Source organism: Sarcophilus harrisii, chromosome X (genome assembly GCF_902635505.1).
Source record: "Sarcophilus harrisii chromosome X, mSarHar1.11, whole genome shotgun sequence".
Taxonomy (NCBI): Eukaryota; Metazoa; Chordata; class Mammalia; order Dasyuromorphia; family Dasyuridae; genus Sarcophilus; species Sarcophilus harrisii.
Genome location: NC_045432.1, coordinates 80,602,721 through 80,624,817, shown reverse-complemented (window position 1 = coordinate 80,624,817; position 22,097 = coordinate 80,602,721). Strand labels below are relative to the sequence as shown.

Below are 22,097 nucleotides of genomic sequence, written 5' to 3'. Positions count from 1 at the left end.
GTGTCCAAAAAACAAACAAGTGCATCTGCAAAAACAAGTGTATCTGGGGGGCGGGGGGGGGGGAGTGTATCCAGAAAACAAGATATCCAATAACTATGACAATATATCTGAAAAGCTCATCAGAAAGAAAAAAAAATTAAAAATGGAGCTCTGAAAGAAATAACAGTGAGCTTCTCCCCTTCCAAGTTGGAAAGAGCAAAGAGATCACTAAGATGTGCCTTCCTGCACAGGGGATCAGGGCACAGAGTGAGCCCCAAACCACTCCAGGCAGTCATGCTGAGCATTTCTACTGTACCTGAAGGTTTGCAAAATACCAACAACGTGGGAAGTAAGTGCTGTCTTTGCACCTTTTTACAAATAAGGAAAGTGAAGCTGAGAGAAAGTGAAATGATTTGTCCATAATCATCCAGCTAGACTCAAGTTAGCTCGGTGTTGCTGCGGTGGATAGTCTCTGATCTGCCTCTTAGGGAAGAGAGGGATTCTGGGAAGGGAGGAGGGAGGGGATGCTAGTCAGGGAGGATGACTGCTGCAAAGGCACGGAGGTGGGAGATGGAGGCTATGATCTGATCAGGCCCGTGAGGATGTATCACAGTGTACAGGAGGGGAGACTGGAAAGGGAGGTTGGGACCAGGTTGGGAAGGACTTTGAGAGCTAAACAGAAGAGTTTCCATTTTGTCCTATGTGCCATTGGGAGTCACTGGGGTTGGTTGAATAGGGAAATGACTTGGGCAGCTAGGTGGTTCAGTGGTTAGAATGTTGAATTCGAGTCAAGACTCGGGTTGGATCCTGACTCAGATGCTCATTAGCCACCAGTCACTCTTTTATTATGGTCAGATCTGTGCTTAAGGAAAATCCCTTTGGCAAGAAAATGTATAGACTGAAATGGGGAGAGATTTGAGGCAGGGAGTTCAATGAAGAAGTTATGGGGAAAGGAAATAGGCAGTTATATGTGCTACGTCCAGGTGCTAAATCCTTTTTTAAATATGATCTCATTTCATCCTCACAAGGAAGGTAGGTGAGATTATTAGCCCCATTTTGCAGGTGAGAAAACTGAGGTCACCACAGATTAACTGATTTGTCCCCCATCAAGCAGTCAGGGCACGCCTGGGGCTAGATTTGAAGTCAGGTCTTCCTGACTCCAGGCCCAGTGTTCTAATCAATGAGCCACCCAGCTACCTGTTGTTGTTCCTCTGTTGGTACTGTCGCTACTGGTGGTGGCAGCTGCTTCTGCAATAATATAGGCAAGAGGTGAGGAAGGCCTGGACTACTACTACTGCCATGATTACTACTGCTGCTGCTGCTACTGCTATTGCTGCTACTGCTCCCAGCACTCCCAAGATCCTATAACGTTTGGAAAGAGCTTTTTCTTATCACATTTGGCCCTCGGAGATGGGGCTATTTGTTAGCTCCACTTTACTGATGAGGAAACTGAGGGTTTCCCGGGGTCACACAACTAATGAGTAGCTGAGGCAAGACTGGAATCCAGTTCTTCCTAATCCAGCTTCAGTCAGAGCCACAACCTTGATTGTGGCCCCATCTCTAGATTCCTCCGATCTTGGCTACTGACTGACGTACAATTCCACCAATGGCACGTCAAATTATGCCACCAAAGACTGGCCTGCTTGACTCAAAGGGAGGTTTAGAATGTCTTGAGGTTAAGAGTTCTGTGACCTTAAGAATGTCCCCCTTCCTGTCTTTTCTATTCAAATGAGGACATGAGCCTGAGCCATCAATGCCCCAGGGGGACATGGGAAAGCTCCAGCAATCATCCTTGTCTTTCTAGGGTTCAGTAAAAGTGAGGTCCCAAAACAGGGAGCAATTAAAAAAAAAATGTTGGGCACTTGCTCTCTCCCTGTTAGCTGTTGGCTTCTATTATCCATTTCCTTTTCAGGGCTAAATGTGAGGGGCCCATCTCCAATCAGCCTCTATTCTGGCTCCTGGTTCTCCTCCCCATCTGGCCATTCCCTCTCACTCTCCTCTGCTGGATCTTCTTCCAGGTCAAGGCCAATAATGAGGTTCTATCCTGTGCCCTCTTCTTTTCTCCTTCTACACTATTTTTCTAGTGCTCTTTTCCATTCCCTTGAAATCACCCATCATTTCCCATCTACCTCTGCAGCTCAAACTTCATTGCTGAGCTCCAGTCTCATATTCCTAACTGCCTATTGGATACGTCAGACCAGACAGCCCCTCGAGATCTTGGAGGCAACAAAGCCCAACTCCAGATCTCCTCCTGCTCCCAACCTCTTCCCTCTTCCAAGCTACCTGTGGGCCTGCCTGAAGTCTCTCCCCACTCCAGGCCTACTGTCCACTCAGCTGTCAACAAGAGTTTCCTAAAGCACAGGAGACTACTATTCAGTTACCTGCAGGGGCTCCCTCTCACTCAGGCTCAAATAGGAAATACTCTGAGCTTTGAAAGCCTCCACCCTTGCCTACTTTTGCAGTCTTCTTGCACCCTCAGTTACACTGACTTCCTCGCTATTCCTTGAACACAACCCTTCATCTCTTACCTGTGCATTTTCTTCTTTTTTTGTTCTTTTCCCCACTTAATAGTATTTTATTTTTTCCAATTACATGTACAGATAGTTGTCAACATCCACTCTGATAAGATTTTGAGTTCTAAATTTTTTTCTCCGTCCCTCCATCCCTCCCCCCCTCCCCAAGACAGCAACAAATCTGATAGTATTATGCACATATCGTCATATTAAACCTATCTCCACATTAGTTATGTTGGGAAAAAATCAGAACAAAAGGAGAAAACCATAAAAGAGGGGGAAAAAAAACCTCAAATAGAAATCATCTGCTTCTATCTGCAATCAGACTCCACAGTTCTTTCTCTGGATGTGGACAGCATTTCCCACCTCAGGTCTTTTGGAATCGTCTTGGATCACCGTATCGCTGAGAAAAGCTGAGTCCGTCAAAGTTGATCACCAAACACTGTTGCTGTTACCGTGTACAATGATCTCCTGGGTCTTCTTGCTGCACTCAGCATCAGCTTATGTAAGTCTTTTCCAGTTTTTTCTGAAATCCACCTAATCATTCTTTCTCATAAAACAATAATATTCCATTGCATTTGTATCCATCACTTCTTCAGCCATTCCCCAACCAATGGGCATCCACTCAGTTTCCAGTTCCTTGCCACTAAACAAAGGCCTGCTACAGACATTTTTGCACATGTGGGTCCCTTTCTCTCCTTTAAGATCTCTTTGGGACACAGGCCCAGGCGTGAGACTGCCGGATCAAAGGGATGCTCAGTTTGAGAGCCCTTTGGACATGGCTCCAAAATGCATTCCAGAATCAATGGCTGTCTCTGATTCTCCAAGCCCTCCCCTCAGTTTTGTGGCTTCCTGTGAGGTGCCTATCTCCACTCAGCCTCTCCTTGTTCTCCTTGTTCAAATCCCACCTTGTGCCGAGGCCTTCCTGGCACTATAGCTCCCCACCCCCTCCTGCTACATTGCTCATGCCTTCCCTTTGAAATTGCCTTCTAGTTGCCCTGTCTACCTCGCATGTACTTAGCTCACCGTGTTCCTCTAAAAGAGGGAGGTTTTCTTTTGTCTTTCTTTGTATCCTCGGCTCTTGATCAACGGTTAATTGATGCTGGGCAAAGAACTAGCTTGGACACTGGCACCCAGTGGGTAGAGCAGCCCCAGGATGCCCCCGACAGACAGATGGATGGATGGTGATACTGTGGCCTAGAAGCCATCCAGCCCATGAGGTCAAAGGACCATAGACTCAGAACTAGATGGAACCTTAGACAACAACAAACTCAATCCTTCATTTTCCATATGAAGAAACTGAGCCAGCCCAAAGAGCTTAACTCCCTTGCCCAGAGTCACTCAGCTAGTCAGTATGTGAGGCAGGATTCAGACCCAGGTCTTCCTGACCCCATCCGTTCTGCCAAGTCCACAGCAAGCGCCGGGGATGGAGCCAGGAGGGAACTCAGGGCTGCCACTCCCCTTTGCATCCTGTGAGTCCCAAAGGGCCAGGGACGGAGCAGCCGGAGACAACTGGAACTTGGGAGTGGGCAAATGTCCAACCCTAGACCACGGGGATATGTAGAGAGAGATTGTAGAAATGCCCTTTGACCGGAATAACCTCAGGAAGATTTCCCACAGGGCTTCCCTAAATATGTGGCCGGGGATCATAGGATTACAGCTCTCTGGCTTGAAGGGAGCTCCAAAGCCCTTTAGTCCAAGCCCTTCATGTGAAAAAGAAGGCAACTGAGACACAAGGAGAGAAATAAACTTGCCGGGGCATCCGGGACAGTGACCTGGACGCCAGGTGTTTGCTCCGGCCCATTTCCGGCCCTTTGTTTGTAACTCCGCCCCCTGCGAGGTTAAGAGTACAAGTCATTTCAACTCCATTTTACAGATGGGGAAACCGAAGCCCAGGAAGTTTAAGCAGTTTGCCCAAGGTCACTGAGCCACGACTCGGGAGCAGAGCAATGATTCCATCCCAGGTCTCGGGCAATGTGCCCACTGTGCCGCCGTACTTTCTAAAGCCGCATCTGCCAGCTAAGAAACGATTCCAGGTACACAAACACTCTACGAAGCGGGTGGAAAGCTGAGTGGGAAGGAGTTACACTGAGGAGGAAGAGAAGCAGTCTTTGAGGTGCTTCATTATAACTCCAAATGTTGTAGAAACCCCCCCCCTCCATGTCTGCAGCCCACCCCAGGGAGCCCCAAAGCAGAGACAGAACAGGCTGTGGGAGGCAGGAGCTGACAGGCTAGAGATGCCTGCTTTTCAGAAAATTGTCTTGCAAGCAGCCCCCAGTGGCACTCTACCAATTAGTGCAGGAAAGAGAGCCCCAAACTCCAGAAGCTGCTGTCAGCCTCCTCTCATAAAAGCGGGCAGGAGAACAAGCTCTCGGAACCTCGGTGCCTCGGAGAGCTGAGCTGGGGGCTGGGACTTTCAACAAAAGCCAATTCCACAAACACTTAGTAGGTGCCGACTGTTTCCAGAGCCCTGTGCTGGCTACTAGAAGGCTACAGCTCCAGATCTAGCCTCTATGGCCTATACGGCCTAGGTTATATAGATCTCCAGATCTAGCCTCTATGGCCTATACGGCCTAGGTTATATAGATCTCCAGATCTAGCCTCTATGGCCTATACGGCCTAGGTTATATAGATCTCCAGATCTAGCCTCTATGGCCTAGAGAACCAGATCCCATTCTAAGAAAGGGAGCTTCTCTTCTCACCCAGAGGAGCCAAGAGAGCCAGCAATCACTCCAATCCATGCTATCATAGGATAAGGAGGGCCATGGAAGGAGCGGGGGGGAAGCTACGGACACAGCAACTGAGGGAAGTCTTCCTGTGTGAGCTCACAAAGATGGGGCACAAATTCACCAGAGGAGGGAAAAAACCTATAGCAGGCGCAGGGAACTGAGCAGAAAGGGACAGGGGGGAGTGCCGAATGTGCTTCAGGAGGCAGAGGTGTCCAATGTAGCTGGAGCGGAGAGTCCATGGAGGAGCTGCAGGGGAAAAGGTGCTGCTGCACAGGGTGGGGAACGCTCGACAAAGATCTTCCTCTGGGACTTGATATGCAACAGGGAGCCGCAGCAGATCTCCAGTTTGAGATGGCCAGAGATGGGAGACTGGAAATCAAGAGAGAGGTGAGGGCTGGACCAGTAGATTCCCAAATCATCCCCATATCTGACCTCTAAGAGGCTACAATTCTCCAGGGTTTCTCTACTCCTCTCTGGAGTCTTGGTCAGAAACGCCCACACTGGAGTCCCTGCTTGCAAATCTTAGGCAATGGAAGCGTTGGGATCCCAAGTAGGTGGGGAAGGACAGGCTCATGATAGGGAAAAGCAGGTCCAGCAGCCTTCCTTCTAGGTCACTTCTTATTCTCAAGGGCGGAGCCCTCCCCAAGGGTCACCAGTAGTGCTTAAGAGGCAACCTACATGACAAATGGAAGAGAAGGGGGATCTGAAGGCAGCTGCAGACATCCAAGACCAAGGTGCCTGGAAAGAACCAGAGGAAGCAGCCAGCTACTCCTGGGGCGGGAGGGGGGGTGGGCAGAGGGGAGCAGGGGGGAAGGGAGAGCTTGATCTGGAGCAGAGCTTCATCAACCAAAGAGCCTAGTTCAGTAAGAAGAGAAAGACTGCTGGCTGTCAGGCCTTACTGGCTCCTGAAAGTTTCCTGAGCCTGAATTAAGAGGGAAAGAAATGGGGCAGCTCGGTGGCTCAATGAATAGAGCACCAGGCCTGAAGTCAGGAGGACCTGAGTTCAAATCTGCTCTGATCTGATCTCACTTAACACTTCCTAGCTGTGTGACCCTGGGCTTAACCCCAATTTCCTCAGGAAAAAAAAAAAAAAAAAAAAAAAAAAAGGAAAAGAGCTGACCCTGGACAAGGGGCCATGATTCTGAGGACAGTCAATCTGAGGTGCCAAGGACTCTAGGGTGCCCATGTTAAACCCTTTTAAGATTCACACACACACAGGAACTCAAAGGCTTGCTGTTTTCAGTGGACAGCTCCCCATCAAAGTGGGTTTTGTCTACACTTCCATTACCAGAGGTCTTTTCAAGTGGAGACTGGCCAATCATTGAATCCCGGAGCTGGTAGAGCCTCAGTGGCCATATCTTGTTCCATCCCAACCCAAATAAGAATCCCCTTTACCCAACGATATCCAACAAAATGGCATTCATTCTCCGCTGGAAGACCCCACCCCCAGCCCCTTCCCAGCAGTCCCCTCCACTTTAGGATAGCTCTTGTTGTTAAGCAAGTTTTCCTGACACTGAACCGAGATGAGAGCCTTGGCAACACCCAGTCTTCTGGTGAGCTGTCACGGTGTACGATCTCTGGGATTAAAAACTCACCTTGCTCCCAGCGGCCTCCCCTTTGGTGTGAATTTTCTGACGTCAAATGAGCTCCTGGAGCCGCTCACAAGTACAAGGTAGGTTTGGGTGACTAAGAGATCTCTGCTCTGCCCTAAGGTTTGAGATTTGCCCGAAGGCTTCTCCTCATCCAGAACGGCAGGTTCCGGGCAGATGACGAGGTCCCTTCCAACCCTAACTGATGTTCCGTGACTCTATGAGAAGGGCACCGGAGTACCCCCAAGAGGCTAGGCATGGGGACAGCAGCTGCCCCCTTGTCTGGACTGAATCCATGGGGTGAGGAGAGACAGAGAGTGGGAGTATGTGCAAATGCAGGAAGACAGACAGGGACAACTGAGCAGCTCGGCCCTCTTTCTGCTTGGTAAATGGAGCACGTGGCTCGGAGCCTGGGCACCAGAGGCATGGAAACTCCCAGCCACTGTATGTGGAATAGACGTACATATGGATACATACAGGTGCACACACACACACACACACACACACACACGTCCCAAGAGAGAGGGCTCACAGGAGCCCGTGGAGGGCCACCTGGTGCCCTTGTGGTCTCCCTCTTTAGAATGTCAGCTCCTTGGCTGGAGGTGCTGTTTCTTTCATTGTCCTTTGTATCACCAGTGCCTCAAACAGTGCATGGTATACAGTGGGTGCCTAATAAATGTTTGCAGTTAATTGATTTTAACAGGCCAGTCTGTTTATCTCCATAAACCAAATCCCCTTGGCTACTCCCAAGGTCAGTGGGGAACCCATCTGGGAACTGCATTCCACTACTTCTCCCTGGAAGCATCTCTATCCCAGAGTTGGCCTCTGAGCCTCTGAAATGCAAGGGGAGCCACTTCATCTAACAGGGGAGCTGCTAAATGACAAGCAGAACTCCCAAAGCTTCTGGGTGTTTCTGACCAAGAGGGTGTTTCTTTCTCCAGAGCAAAGAGATGGAGAGGGCCTCCTACGGGCCATCTCAAACTGGCTAGTCTACAGTTATCTTTTTTTTTCCCTGATGCATTTGAGGTTAAGTGACTTGCCCAGGGTCACACAGCCAGGAAGTGTTAAGTGTCTGGGGTCAGATGTGAACTCAGGTCCTCCTGACTTCAGGGCTGGTGCTCTATCCACTGCACCACCTAGCTGCCCCCACCCACAGGTATCTTAAACTCAACCTGTCCGAAAGTGATCTCATTGCGTCTCCCTTCCAAACTGCCTCCCTCTTCCTAACTTCTCCATGGCGGCTCAGAACCCGGGCAGCATCCTCAGTTCCTCACTTCTCTCTCATCTGCTGGATCCAATCCAAGGCCAGCTGATTTTATCTTTGTAGCATCTCTCGGACACATAAGGGACACTATGTTGTAAACAAATGTTTATTGTAAATACGTAAAGATTTTTATTTCTTGTCAATATGTAAATAAATCCTTATTGACTGACTGAACCAAGAGAAGATATAGGATAACCATGGAGGTCATCCTAGAGCTGAAAGGGGAGCAAGGGACTAAGCCATGATATGGAGACGAAAATAAACTCTGACCTGGCCCCGCTCCCCTCCTGCTGTGAGCTATGGAGACTGTGGAGCAACACCAAGGACAAAGTCTCCTCTGTCCTTAACCTCACGGAAGCACTATTAGGCCCAAGATCTGGGGCTCACTGGAAGCCGGAGCCTCGAATCTCCAGCAGCTCCAGCAACTTCTGCTTTCTGAAGTGGGGAAGGGTCCAGAAAGGGGGACAATTTGCTTTTCCCTTTTGAGGACGCTCTGTATAATGTGAGACCCTATAGGACTCTGGCCAGGCCGGGACTCATCAGGGAGGGAGGAGAGGATCGCCTGCTTTGCCGTCGTCTCGTGTTCGGCGTTCGATTAGTCTGAGTCCTTACGGGGAGACCAGGACCCTTTTGAATGTTTTGTGTGTTTTTTCTGCAGAGTCCCTAAAATGAGCCCCATTCTGTGGCTCCTGGGATGGGAGGGGAAGAACCAAGGATGAACTCGTCGTCCTCCAGAGGGTCTCCGGGCCCTCCCAGAAGCTTTCGTGTTAGGGGGCTCACCGGATATACACAAGCTCAAATGAAGGCCCGAATTCGATCCCTTGGAGGCCTTCAGGGCGACAAGAGCTGCCCGAGATAAGTGTGGACAGGAAGCAGCCTGTATAGCTGATCTTTACTAGGGCCTTTCCTGCCTGCCTCTACTTCTGCTCTGGTTCCCTTCTCTCCACCACACTCTCCCTACCCAAAGTGGGCTTGTGTTCTGGCTCTGGCTTTGGACGGGCCCTAAGCTGCCGGGCCCAGGGCAGCTTCCCACTGTTCTGCAGCAGGGCGGTCGCTCCGCAGCTGCCGAGGAACAGGCCAATGACAGCCAGAAGCACCCACCCGGCCTGAGTTCCCCGCCACTGCCACCGGTTACAGAGGTGACTGTGATCCCTGGCCAGGGGCGCCCTGGAGCCCCGCTCCCCGCCTGGGTACACACACCAGGCTTCCTCTGAGTCTGGTACGCTCACGTTGGCACTGGCCAAAGTGGCCAGCCAGCCCAAGCTACAGCAGAGAAAGGGGTTGCCTGCAAGGAACACAGACCTAAGGTGGGCACCCAGGACCTCTGTGTCCAAGGCCTGGAGGAGGTTTCTGCGCAGGTCCAAGCTGTGCAGAGATGGGGAACAGTTGAGGCTCTGGGGCAGGCTAGCCAGCTGGTTGCCCGAGAGGTCTAAGGCCCGCAGTTCCCAAAGGCAGGGGAGCCCCAGGTGGGCGCTTGCCATGCCGTTCCCTCGGAGGGAGAGCTCGTGCAAGGAATGCTGCAGGCCCCGGAAGTCACCGGGGACCAACGCTAGCCCTGGGTTGCCCGAGAGATCGAGAGAGAACAAGAGTGCAGGGGGCAACCGGGTGGCACACAGCCGCCGCAGCCCATTTCTGCTCAGGCTCAGGTGCTTCAGGTGGAAGGCAGAGCCGAAGGGCTGCCGGAGCCCCTGGAAGGGCCCGGCCCGGCCCGCCTCGGGTCTTGCGCACAGCTGTAGTTCATTGTCTCCCAAATCCAAGGCTCTGAGACCAGGCAGAATTTCAAAGACCCAGCTTGGAAAAGTTTGAATCCGATTCCCCTGGAGATCCAGAGACCTCAGAGACAGAAGAGGTGGCCCAGGGCCCGGCTGCTGAACCGACATATTCTGGAGACAGTTCCAGCCCATGCTGAGTCTCTGGAGGGCAGACAGCTGGCTAAGGAAGCCCACTGGAAGCCTGTCCAGTTGGTTCCTACTGAGGTCAAGGTCAGTGAGCTCAGGCAGGTCGGCTGCCGGGTCAGAGGCACTCTGGGTCGGCACCATCTCTGGGTCCCGAGGTGAGGACGGGCTGTGGGGCCCCAGGGAGGTCAGGCGGTTGTCTGAGAGGTTGAGATGATGGAGATGGGGCAAGGCTAAAGGCGTTGGCATGGCCCTCAGCTGATTGTGGCTCAGGTCCAGCACCTGGAGCTGGTAACTCCAATTTCCTTCCTCAGTGGCAAAAAACTGCAGGGCATTGAAGCTCAGGTTGAGTCTCCACAGGGCCCTGAGGCTGAAATCTGAGATGCAGTGCAGGGAGTTTCTAGCTAAGGAGAGTTCCCGCAGCTGCAGCAAGCCTTCAAAAGCTCCAGCTTCTATTTGCAGGATGTAGTTGTCACTGAGGTCAATGTCCAGCAGTTTGGGGGCCCCCAGGAAGGTACTGCGGGCCAGGCGGGTGATGAGATTGTTGGAGAGATCCAGGCTCCACAAGGAGCTGCGATTGGCCACGTAGAAAGAGACCATGTCACTCTCCAGGTGATTGGCGGAAAGGTCCAAGAGCCGCAGGTGGCTCAGAGGCCATAGTGCCTGGCTGTTGGACACGTAGCGCCGGTTCAAGGAGTTGCCCGCCAGAACGAGGGCGTGGAGCCAGCGCAGGGGCAGCAGGGAGCCTGGGGCGAGCCCCTCTAGCTGGTTCCCCCGGAGGTCCAGGTGACGCAGATCTGGCTGGTCTCTCGTGGCGTTGTCCTGTAGCACTTGCAAGCGATTGTGAGAGAGGTCAAGGTGCGCTACGGTCAAAGGCAAAGCTGTTGGGAACGTGCGAAGGCCCAGGCCCTGGCAGGATGCCTTCAGCAGGCCCTGGAAGAGAAGAAGTCCTGAGGATCTGATGGAACAGAGACAGGGCCAGGGGCCAAGGGGTGGGGCCCGGGGGGTCAGCTTTTCCCTCCTCCTATGCAGGGCCAGTGGGGAGAAAGGACTTCAAGGCTGCTCCTGGCTCCCCTTGCTTCCTGGCAGAGCCTCAAGTTGGCTCAGAAGAGGCAAGGCTGAGCACAGGCCAGCCCAGGCTGTGCAGCAATGGAGAGGGCCCTGAACCCAGAGTCCGAAGGCTGGGGGTGCGGGCCTGGCTGAGCCACTCCCTAGCTGCCCGTCTCTTAGAGCCCGCTTTCCTCAGCTGTAAATTGATACTCGTGCTCAGAAATGCGAGCTAGCTTTGTCAGTCCTGCCGCTGCTGTTCAGACTTGCCAAAGCCAGGGAGGGCCACCTGGATGGGGCACTGGAAGGGGTCCAAGACTGAGGGTCGCAGGGAAAGGGGCTGGGCCGGCCTTTGGGGCCTAATCGAGGGGGCTGGTGTGATAAGAACGAGTTCTCATCACTGCCCAAGAACCTCCTTTTGGAGCTCCCCTTTGACCTTACATAGTTCAGAAGCTTGAGGTGAATTGCTGAGCCCAGTTTTTCTGCCACTTTGAACATGCTGACTCTCCCAGGTTGGTGACTGCACGCCACCAGTAGGGGGCGTAGACAGCTGACCTTGACAGCCACAGGGAGAAGGGCAGTAGAAGCAGAAACCAGCTTTGGGGGTAGCCCTGGTGCCCCCTTGGGTCTGGCCTCTGGTTTCCCCAAGGATCTGCAGTTTCATTGACATGGACTATGATTCTCCCCCCCCCCCCCATGCTATGGTGTGCAACCCCATCTTGGGCTCTTCCAACTGAATGTGGGGGTCAGGACATTGTGATCTGTTACGAGTGCACGTTTGATTTGCATGCCGGGTGTGACTGAGGTCGCGTACGGTCACGTACCTAACTAGGGTCACAGAAAAATTTCTCAGGTGAAAAGGTCATGAGTAGAAAAAGGTCAAGAAGCCCTGCTCTGGCTGAGCAGATGGTCTGGAAGAGTTGCTAGGGCGGCCCCCCCAGAAGGAAACCAGTGGGAAGGTGACTGTGAATGCCCAGATGGCTCTCTAGCCATCACGGGACTGTTTTGCCAGCCTGGCAGGGCCTTCCCTAACTTGGCCTTAATTGGCCCAGCTTCTGAAGAGCCAGAGGCATCTCTGCTCATGAAGAGGCCCAAAGCCTCATCTGTCAAATTCTCAGCCCAGAATTCAATAGGCTGACAGTGGGATCGGCCCTCCCCTTTTGCTGTCATTCACGCTCTGCTTCCGCCAAGGCGGTCTCCTTGAGGCCACCAAGCTCTTTCCCAACTATTTGCCCCTACTTTGGCCCTCTCTCCCTGCTCCCAAATCCCACACGCCCTTCAAAGCTCAGCCCAAAGCGGTCCTTGTCTGAGATGTCCTCTACCAGGACTCCTGCCATTTGGCACCGACTCGGTGGTTCTGTGTGTGTACCTGGGTTCACCAGCAAGATCACAGACTCTTTGAGGGCAGGAAGAAGATTTTTGATTTTTTTTCCTCTCCTCCCCTGGTGCCCAGCACAGAGCCAGGTAGGTTGAAGGAAACACTTGAAGTGTTTTGGAAATCTCAAAGCCCCCTGCAAATGCATGGTGCTCTCTCCCATAAGAAAGGCTTAATGGGATGTTTTCCAATCCCTTAGTGAACAATTGCCGGAATGGAGGAGGAATGAAGGAGGGATGGAGGGAGAATGAAGGGGGGATGGAGGAAGGATGGAGGAAGGAACCCAGGTTTGCTGTAGGAGCCTCCTGAGGCCCAAGCGGAAGCGGGTCTAGGAGAGGTAGTGCCACCTAGTGCCCGGAGTGCTACAACTGGAGTCACTTCAGATTCCCCTTCTGACACTCACTGTGACTCTGGGCAAGTTACTCATATTCCTTGAGCCTCAGTTTCCTCATCTGGAAGTTGTGAAGCTTGAATGAGGTAATGCTCTTTGGCCACTTGCAAGTAATCTGTCAAGGATGGGATTGTTAACTTTTCACCTAAGGCAGGAACCCCACCCCAGTCCCAGAGCAAACAAGGCTTCTTCCCAGAATTCCTGTTCCCCAAAGGGCTACAAGGCAGATTCCCCCCACACTGTGTATGCTCCAAGGGATCCTTGCCTCAATCCTCCTGGTTTTCCATCCCTGGCTGACCCAGGAGGGCAGGGACCATGGGCATGAAAGAGGCAGCCTTACCATCATCAGGCAGCCAGGGGGCAGAGAGGCTGAGTGTCCACTGATGCCTTCAGGGCTTAGATGCAGCAGAAGCAGGAGCAGGCTGAGCCCCAGGGAGCTGGGCCCTGTTCCAGAGGCTACCTGGGAAGCCATGCTCATAGCCTCCTTCAGTTCTCACCCCTGCCCGGAGCAGCCAACTATCTTGAGGTTGTGGGGATTTTAAATAGGCCCTCAGGAAGCCTCACTATAGGTCAGGGAAAGTCAAAAACCACCAATTCCCTCTGGGTGGAGGATAAGGAAGAGATATGGGGAGAAGGCAGGAAATGAGGCCTCTGGGAGTCCCATCTTGGGGTTTGGGGATCGGGCAGCCACGACTGGGTATCCGTTACTGTCAGAGGAGGCAGAGCTAAGTGAGGGACAGACAGGCTGGCAGGGAGTCAGGAAGACCTGAGTTCAAATCGAACCCCAGGTACTTATTAGTTGAGTGACCCTAAGCAAGTTACTTCGTGTGTTTGCCTCCCTTTTCTCAACTGCAAAATAGGGATTGGAATAGCACCTACTTCACAGGATTGCTATGAAGATTAAATGAGCTTATATTTAGAAAGTAACTGGCATAGTAGCTGGCACATACTAGGTACTTAATAAATGCTTGTTTCCTTCCTTCTGAAAACCGAGTGCCCATGAATCTCAGTCTTTGCCCTTTGCTCGTCTTTGTGGGGATAAGGCTCCAGAGCTTTGGCTGAGGTTGCTTCAAAGAGACTAAGCCACTTCCACCCCCCCACACACCCCCACCCCCAGTTTGATCCTTACCAACCACCCTGGGATCCTGCTTTCCTCACTGGTGACTCTCCTAGACCACAATTTTAAAAAAAACAACCCAGGCCTGGCTTTACTCCTAACTCTCCTACCATCTCTAGGACGACCACGTTGCCCCTTTGTGGGTATCCTTTTCTTCCCCTTCTCTTCTGCTCTCCTCCCCATCCCGGGATCTGGAACCCTGATCATTGTTGCTGCATGGAGAGGCCATGCTCCCACTCCTTCATGGCCCCAGTCAGGATTCCTGTAGCTCTCCTGACCAAAGTGTCCTCCTCGGCCCCCATTCGTTTCCCTTCTGGATGTCCTCTCTCTCATTAGCACAGAAGCGCATGGACAGTAGGGATCATCCTTGTAGTTTCTACCTTTATGGTGTTTTTGCATTTGTTGCTTCATTTATTCAGGCAATGGATCAGACTCTTCAGAGAACATTGGCCTTATTATCTTCAGGTCAGGATAGAGGAGCTTAGCCCTTAGCAGCCTAAACTGCCCCCCCCCCCACCCTTTCCCCCTCTGTGAAGTACCTAAGAGAGCAGGGAGAGGATCCTTGAAAAGAAACTGCCACTTCAGAAAGGAGAAGTCCCAGGATCCAAAAACAAATGTCTCCTGCCTCCTTATCTAGGTTGCTCCCTATCCCTGAAGCTGTCCCCACCAGAGCCATCCCAACTGAGCTCAGTGCCCATCAGGAGCACCCAAGTGTTAGGTAGGAGTAGATGGAACAAATAACTGAGTTCCATATGCCACCCAGTGGTCTGACTCCACATGGCAGATGAGAGCTCACTGGGCTTCTTGACTGACCCAGATCCCTTCCTCTGCCCTGTCTCTTGCTCTAAAACTCCTATTCCCTCACTCTTCCCCTCTCCAGGGTCCCTGCCATTCCCCAGATCAGTAGCCTGTCCTCAGAACTCACTACCGCTCTTGATGGCAGCTAGGGGAGACGCTAGAACCCTTCAGCACAGCTCACAATTTGAGGAGCGATAAGCCCAACTGACTGAGCCAGGCCTCTTTAAAAGTCCCTACTAAATTTGGGAGAACATGGAAATTGTTACCTGTAAGCTCTAATGATAAAGGAAGAGTTTATAATCAAACAAGAGATAGAGAAAAGCGCAGGAAGTGAAATGGAAAATTTTAATTACCTGAAATTAAAAGGGTTTCACATAAACAAAAGCAACGAAGCCCAAATTAGAAGGAAAGCAGGAAACTGGTGAAAGAGATGAGGTGAGATCTTTCAAGACAGTTGCGAAAATCGAGTAAGGCTTCATTTACTTCAGAGTTGGAGTAGGCCTGAAGGACTTTAAGCATTGAGTCAAGGACATACCTAAGTCCCCTTCCTGCTATCCTCCTATGACATCAGTTGTCTCCCTATTTCAGTCAAATATGAGCAACTATGTACTTATTGGCCAAGTTCAATTTCTTGGGTAGTTCCCGATGAGGGTCAGAGGTGGGAGGGGGTATTTGCGTTAGGGATTAAAAGTGTTGATCCTACTGTGCTTCCTCCCTTCCATTGTTTGCTTGATGGGTGGGACGCCCTTCTCTAGAGAAGGCATAATAAACTTTCCTTTGCTTCTAGAGATCTCTCCAGCTTTTTTATTAAATGGTGACCCCTCACCATTTCTGAACCACACACTGGGGAGGGGCATAATTTACAAGTTTCTCTGATAAAGGTTTCCTTTCTCAAGTGTATAGGGAACTGAGCCTAATTTATAAAAATAAGACCCATGATAAATGGTCCAAAGATATGAACAGGCAGTTTTCAGAAGCAAAGTTTTCAGTCACATGAGCAATGCTTTGAGAGACTGACTACTGATTAGAGAAATTAAAATTATTAAAACAACTCTGAGGTACCACTTCACTTATCACATTGGCTAACAGGACAAATGTTGAAAGGGATGTAGGGAAATAAGAAGACTAATTCACTATTGGTGGAGTTGTGAGTTGGTCCAACCATTCTGCAAAACAATTTGGAACTATGCTCACAAGGTTATAAAACTGCACATACTCTTTGACTCAGGAATACTACTACTACTAGGTCTAGATCCCAAAGAGATCAAAGAAAAAGAAAAAATAGTCTTCTGTACAAAAATATTTTTAGGTTCCAAGTAAAAGTGGAGATTTCAAGTGAAGGTAGAGTCACCATCTGCCCCCACCCCATGATTAGAGGTGCTTACACTAAGAGTTCTCACTTAAAAGAAGAAAGGAAAAAAAAAAGAACAGGCAAAGAAGAAAGAACTCAACCATAGAAACTTGCTATGGGAACAGGAAAGACTGGGGTTCATCTTTAGAGGAGGACTCTAAAGTAAAAACAAAGCTGCTTCTACTGCAAAGACTAATGTTAAATGGTTCTCTGCCCAGAAAGAATTTATAGAACTCAAAAAAATAATCTAAAAATCAAATGAGAGACATTGAGAAAAAAAACTAAGAAAATAAAAATCATCCAAGAGAAACAAGAAAATTATGGGGAGAAAAGTTAAGCAATTAGAAAGGGAGATATAGAATCTTAAAGACAAACATGACTCTTTGAAAATTAGAACTGGAGTTTGGAACTATGCTCAAAAAGTTATCAAACTGTGCATCCGCTTTGATCCAGCAGTGTTACTACTGGGCTTATATCCCAAAGAGATCATAAAAAAGGGAAAGGGACCTGTATGTGCACGAATGGTTCTGGCAGCCCTCTTTGTAGTGGCTAGAAACTGGAAATTGAGTGGATGCCCATCAGTTGGAGAATGGCTGAATAAATTGTGGTATATGAATATTATGGAATATTATTGTTCGGTAAGAAATGACCAACAGGAAGATTTCAGAAAGGCCTGGAGAGACTGACATGAACTGATGCTGAGTGAAACAAGCAGGGCCAAGAGATCATTATATACTACAACAACAATACTAGATGATGACCAATTCTGATGGACTTGGCCACCCTCAGTAATGTGATCAACTAAATCATTTCCAATGGAGCAGGAATGAACTGAACTAAAGGACACCCAAGGAAAGAACTCTGGGAGATGACTAAGAACCCTTACATTGAATTCCCAATCCCCATATTTTTGCCCACCTGCATTTTGGATTTCCTTCACAGGCTAATTGTACAATATTTCAGAGTCTGATTCTTTTTGTCAGCAAAATAACGGTTTGGTCATGTATACTTACTGTGTATCGAATTTATATTTTAATATATTTAACATCTACTGGTCATCCTGCCATCTGGGGGGGGGGTGGGGCGTAAGAGGTGAAAAATTGGAACAAGAGGTTTGGCAATTGTTAATGCTGTAAAGTTACCCATGCATATAACCTGTAAATAAAAGGCTATTAAATAAATTAATTAATTAATTTTAAAAAAAAAAAAAGAAAGAAAGAAATGACCAACAGGAAGATTTCAGAAAGGCCTGGAGAGACTGACTGAACTGATGCTGAGTGAAACAAGCAGGGCCAAGAGATCATTATATACTTCAACAACAATACTAGATGATGACCAATTCTGATGGACTTGGCCATCCTCAGTAATGTGATCAACTAAATCACTTCCAATGGAGCAGGAAGGAACTGAACCAGCGACGCCCAGCGAAAGAACTCTGGGAGATGACTAAGAACCCTTACATTGAATTCCCAATCCCCATATTTTTGCCCACCTGCATTTTGGATTTCCTTCACAGGCTAATTGTACAATATTTCAGTCTGATTCTTTTTGTACAGCAAAATAACGGTTTGGTCATGTATACTTACTGTGTATCGAATTTATATTTTAATATATTTAACATCTACTGGTCATCCTGCCATCTGGGGGAGGGGGTGGGGAGTAAGAGGTGAAAAATTGGAACAAGAGGTTTGGCAATTTTTTTTTTTTTTTAATTTAATAGCCTTTTATTTATAGGATAAGACATGGTAATCTTTACAGCATTAACAATGGTTTGGCAATTGTTAATGCTGTAAAGTTACCCATGCATATAACCTGTAAATAAAAGGCTATTAAATTAATTAATTAATTAATTTTAAAAAAAAAAGAAAGAAAGAAAATCCAAAGGAAGATTTCAGAAAGGCCTGGAGACTGAAGAACTGATGCTGAGGAAACAAGCAGGGCCAAGAGATCATTATATACTTCAACATCAATACTAGATGATGACCAACCCTGATGGACTTTGGCCATCCTCAGTAATGGATCAACAAATCATTTCCAATGGAGCAGGAATGAACTGAAAGCAACCCAGCGAAAGAATGGGAGATGACTAAGAACCATTACATTGAATTCTAACCCCATATTTTTGCATTTTGATTTCCTTCCAGGTAATTGTACAATATTTCAGAGTCTGATTTTTTACAGCAAAATAACGGTTTGGTCAGTAATTTGTATCGAATTTATATTTTAATATATTTAAATCTACTGGTCATCCTGCCATCTGGGGGAGGTGGGGTGAGGGAAAATTGGAAAAGAGTTTGGTAATTTTTTTTTTTTTTTAAAGTTTTTATTTAAGAAAAAGGGAATTTTTCAGCATTAAAATGGTTTGGCAATTGTTAATGCTGTAAAGTTACCCATGCATATAACCTGTAAATAAAAGGCAAAATTAATTAAAATTAATTTTAAAAAAAAAAAAGAAAGAAATGAACAGAAAGATTTCAGAAAGGCCTGGAGAGACTGATGAACTGATGCTGAGGAAAGAGAAAGAGATCAATATATTAAAATAATATAGATGATGACCAACATGGACTTGGCCATCCCTGTAATGGACAACAAATACCAAGGAGCAGGAATGAATAACCAGCAGCCCAGCAAAAGAACTCTGGGAGATGACTAAGAACCATTACTTGAATTTCCAATCCCCAAATTTTTTCCACCGATTTTATTTCCTTCACAGGTAATTGACTATTTCGAGTCTAATTTTTTGTAAAAAATAACGGTTTTCATGTATACTTACTGTGTATCGAATTTATATTTTAATATATTTAAATCTACTTATCCTGCCATCTGGGGGGGGAGTAAGAGGAAAATTGGAACAAGAGGTTTAAAAATTTTTTTTATTTAAGGGAAAAGGGTAATTTTACAGCATTAATAATGAGGTTTGGCAATTGTTAATGCTGAAAGTTAATGCAAAACTTGAAATAAAAGGCTATTAAATTAAAAAAAAAAATTAGAACTGGACATGGGGAAGCCAGTGAAAGTATGGGAAACCCAGAAATAACAAAGCAGAATATAAATAATGAAAAAATAGCAAAATGTGAAACATCTTAGAGGAAAAATAACAGATCTGGGGAAAAGATTAAGAAAATATAAGAATAACTGCAGTACCTGAAATCTGTGACCAACAAAAGAACCTTTACACAAAAAGGCAAGAAATAATCCAAGAAAATTGTCTTGAAGTAATAGAACATGAGGGGAAAGTAGAAATAGAAAAAAGCCCACTGCTCACCACCCCAAAGAAATCTTTTGTGGAAAATACATAGAAATATTATTACCAAACTTTGAAACCCTCAGATAAAAGGGAAACTTTTGCTAGAAACAAGGGGAAGGGAAAAAAACAAATGCTGGAGCTACAATTAGAATTGTACAGGCCTTAACAGCAGCCACAGTAAAGCCCCACGAGTCCTGAAATCATATATACTGGCAATCAAAAGAACTAGGCCTGTGGCCAAAAATATCATATCCAGCCAAATTATCCATAATATTGAAAAAAAAAAAAAAAAAAAAAAAAGGACATTCAATGAACTTGCAGATTTTCAGGACTTGCAACCAAATCTGAACTCAATAGAAAATTTAATATATAAGAGCCAGTATCCAAGATTGATTTCAAGGAACTTAACATGGACAAATTAATTATGTTTTTTACATGGAAATGTCTACCATGTGTTTAAGACTGACATCAGCAACTGGGTAACTCAAAAGAAAGATTTGTACAAATGAGGTGCAGAAGAAGAATAGATAGAAGTATTAAAGGGAGGAAGAGGGCTAGTAGTTTGAAAAACCAACTCCCATCAGCAATGGGTTCAATAGACAACACTACCTATATACCATGAAGGCTATAACACCTCTAAAATCTATAAAGAAATAAGGGGGAGGGGTAGGCAGAGTTAGATGCAAAGGGTGGGGAAAGAAGACAAGGGAGGGGTCCATGGGTGGTGGGAGATTAAGCAATACCAAAACAAATTAAGGAGCAGAATTAAAGTAGAAGAGTTAGCAGGGATAGGAAAGAAGATAGGATCAGGAGTCGAATTTATTAGGGGAAAAAATAGGGCTAGTAATCATTGATCTTAGACAAAGACAAACTTAATTCAATCAAGAGAGAAATCTACATTATATATGTCAGCCATACTAATATTGTTTTAGATGCATCTTTACTTATGGGCATGTTTAGTTATGTGTGTGTATATATGTGTGTGTGTATGTGAGTATATGTAGACATGTATATTTGTTGCTCTACATATGTGTCTACATAGATATATGTATGTGTCTGTGGATCTGTAGATGGATGTGAATGTGTGTGTGTGTGTGTGTGTGTGTGGATCTATTACATATATCTATGCTTCACTATAGATTGCTTGGGAGAAGGGGGGATGAAAGAGGAAAAAAGAATAAACTCCAAAAAGTGCCCAGCAGAGGACAAAAGAACAACCAATGAGGAAGCAAAGAAAAGTTGGACACTCGTGGATATAATTTCTTCTATAATTACATGTCTGTTCTTGAACTGGAAATTTGTTATATATTTTGAATCCTCCATGATGTTCACATGACAATGTTCTACTTTTTTGTTTTGTTTTATTTTGCTTTTCTATCTTTTTTTCTATTCTTTTTTTAAGTAAACAGAAAATTTTTAAAAATATTTTCAGCAGCTCTTTTTGTGGCAGCAAAGAATTAGATATTGAGGGAATGCTCATCAATTAGAAAATGGATAAACAAGTTGTGGTATATGATTATGAATAATCATATGAATGATGAATATAATTATGAATAGTTTTGCACTATGCAAGATAATTGTATAAATAAGTATGCCTATATTATATTTACATATATTTTTACTATATTTAACATATATTGGACTACCTGCCATCTAGGAGAGGTGGGAAGGGGAAGGGGAGGGGAAATTGGAACACAAGGTTTTGCAAGGGTCAATGGTGAAAAATTATCCTTGCATATGTTTTGAAAATAAAAAGCTTCAATAATATATATATATATATATATATAGTGCTTTAAGAAATGATGAGCAGGATGATTGCAGAAAAAAAGCCTGGGAAAACTTCCATGAACTGATGCAAAGTGGATAGAGCAAAACTAGACTATTGTGCACAGTACCAGCAGTATTGTAACAATAATCAATGTGAAAGACTTAGCTACTTTGATCAGTATGATCCTCCAAGACAATTCCAAAAGACCCATGATAAAAAATGGTAGTCACCTCTAAAAAGAGAACACACTGAGTACAGATTGAAGCATACTTTTCTCACTGTCTTTTTCTTGCCTTGTTATTGTTGTTGTTATAACATGGCTAATGTGGAAATGTTTTGCTTGACTTCACATGTGTCCTTGATTTTTTCCCCTGCCTTTTCACTGAGTAGGGGAAGAGCTGGAGGAAGGTCGAGAATTTAGAACTCAATTTTTAAAACTTTTCCTTTTTAGGATTTTTTTATTTAATTCTCTTTTTTTCCAATTACATGTAAAGATAGTTTTCCACATTCATCTTTGAAAGATTTTGAGCTGCAAAGATTTCTCCCTCCTCCTTCCCCAAGATAGCAAGCAATCTAATATAGGTTATACACCTATAACATTAAAAAAAAAATGAAAAATAAATAATGTAATGCCCTGCTGAGCTCGGAAGATCTGAGGGCCCTAAGTATTTGAAATTTAAAAAGAGATGAATGTCAAGTTCTATCCTGAGGGTCATACATTAATTGCAGAAGTATAGGATGGGAACCAGTCTATATTTTCATATAGGATGGGAACCAGTCTATATTTTCATTCAGAACCAGGGGTCTGAATGACAGTCCATCTACCACCTCCTTGCCTTTTTACAACCCAACCCCCCCCTCACCCCAGGCCTGGAATGCATTTCTTTCTGAACTAAGATTTGTCCTCCCTGATTTCCTTTAAGTCTGAAGTCAAGTGCCACCTTCTGAGTGAGGCTTTCCTCACTGTCCCAACTTCTCGAGTATCTCCCTGCAAATCATTACTTTGTATCTGTTCTGTATCCATATATGTATAT

General features: G+C 46.7%; 1 protein-coding gene across 1 annotated transcript; it reads right to left on the bottom strand.

Annotated features, from left to right (window-relative positions):
* Positions 1-8,071: 8,071 nt before the first annotated feature.
* LOC100934041 (transforming growth factor beta activator LRRC32-like) lies at positions 8,072-13,298 on the bottom strand. Its single transcript, XM_003774968.2, has 2 exons — positions 13,123-13,298; positions 8,072-10,902 (listed from the first exon to the last, which is right to left on the bottom strand). Exons 1-2 carry the CDS (start codon positions 13,258-13,260, stop codon positions 8,992-8,994), a joined length of 2,049 nt encoding a protein of 682 aa, XP_003775016.2. The 5' UTR covers positions 13,261-13,298; the 3' UTR covers positions 8,072-8,991.
* Positions 13,299-22,097: the final 8,799 nt, after the last annotated feature.

Excerpts from the sequence above, each read along its gene's own strand:
- LOC100934041 (XM_003774968.2), bottom strand. The coding sequence starts at position 13,260 with ATGAGCATGGCTTCCCAGGTAGCCTCTGGAACAGGGCCCAGCTCCCTG. Across the intron at positions 10,903-13,122 it reads CCCCTGGCTGCCTGATGATG|GGCCTGCTGAAGGCATCCTG; the intron begins GTAAGGCTGCCT and ends CTTCTCTTCCAG.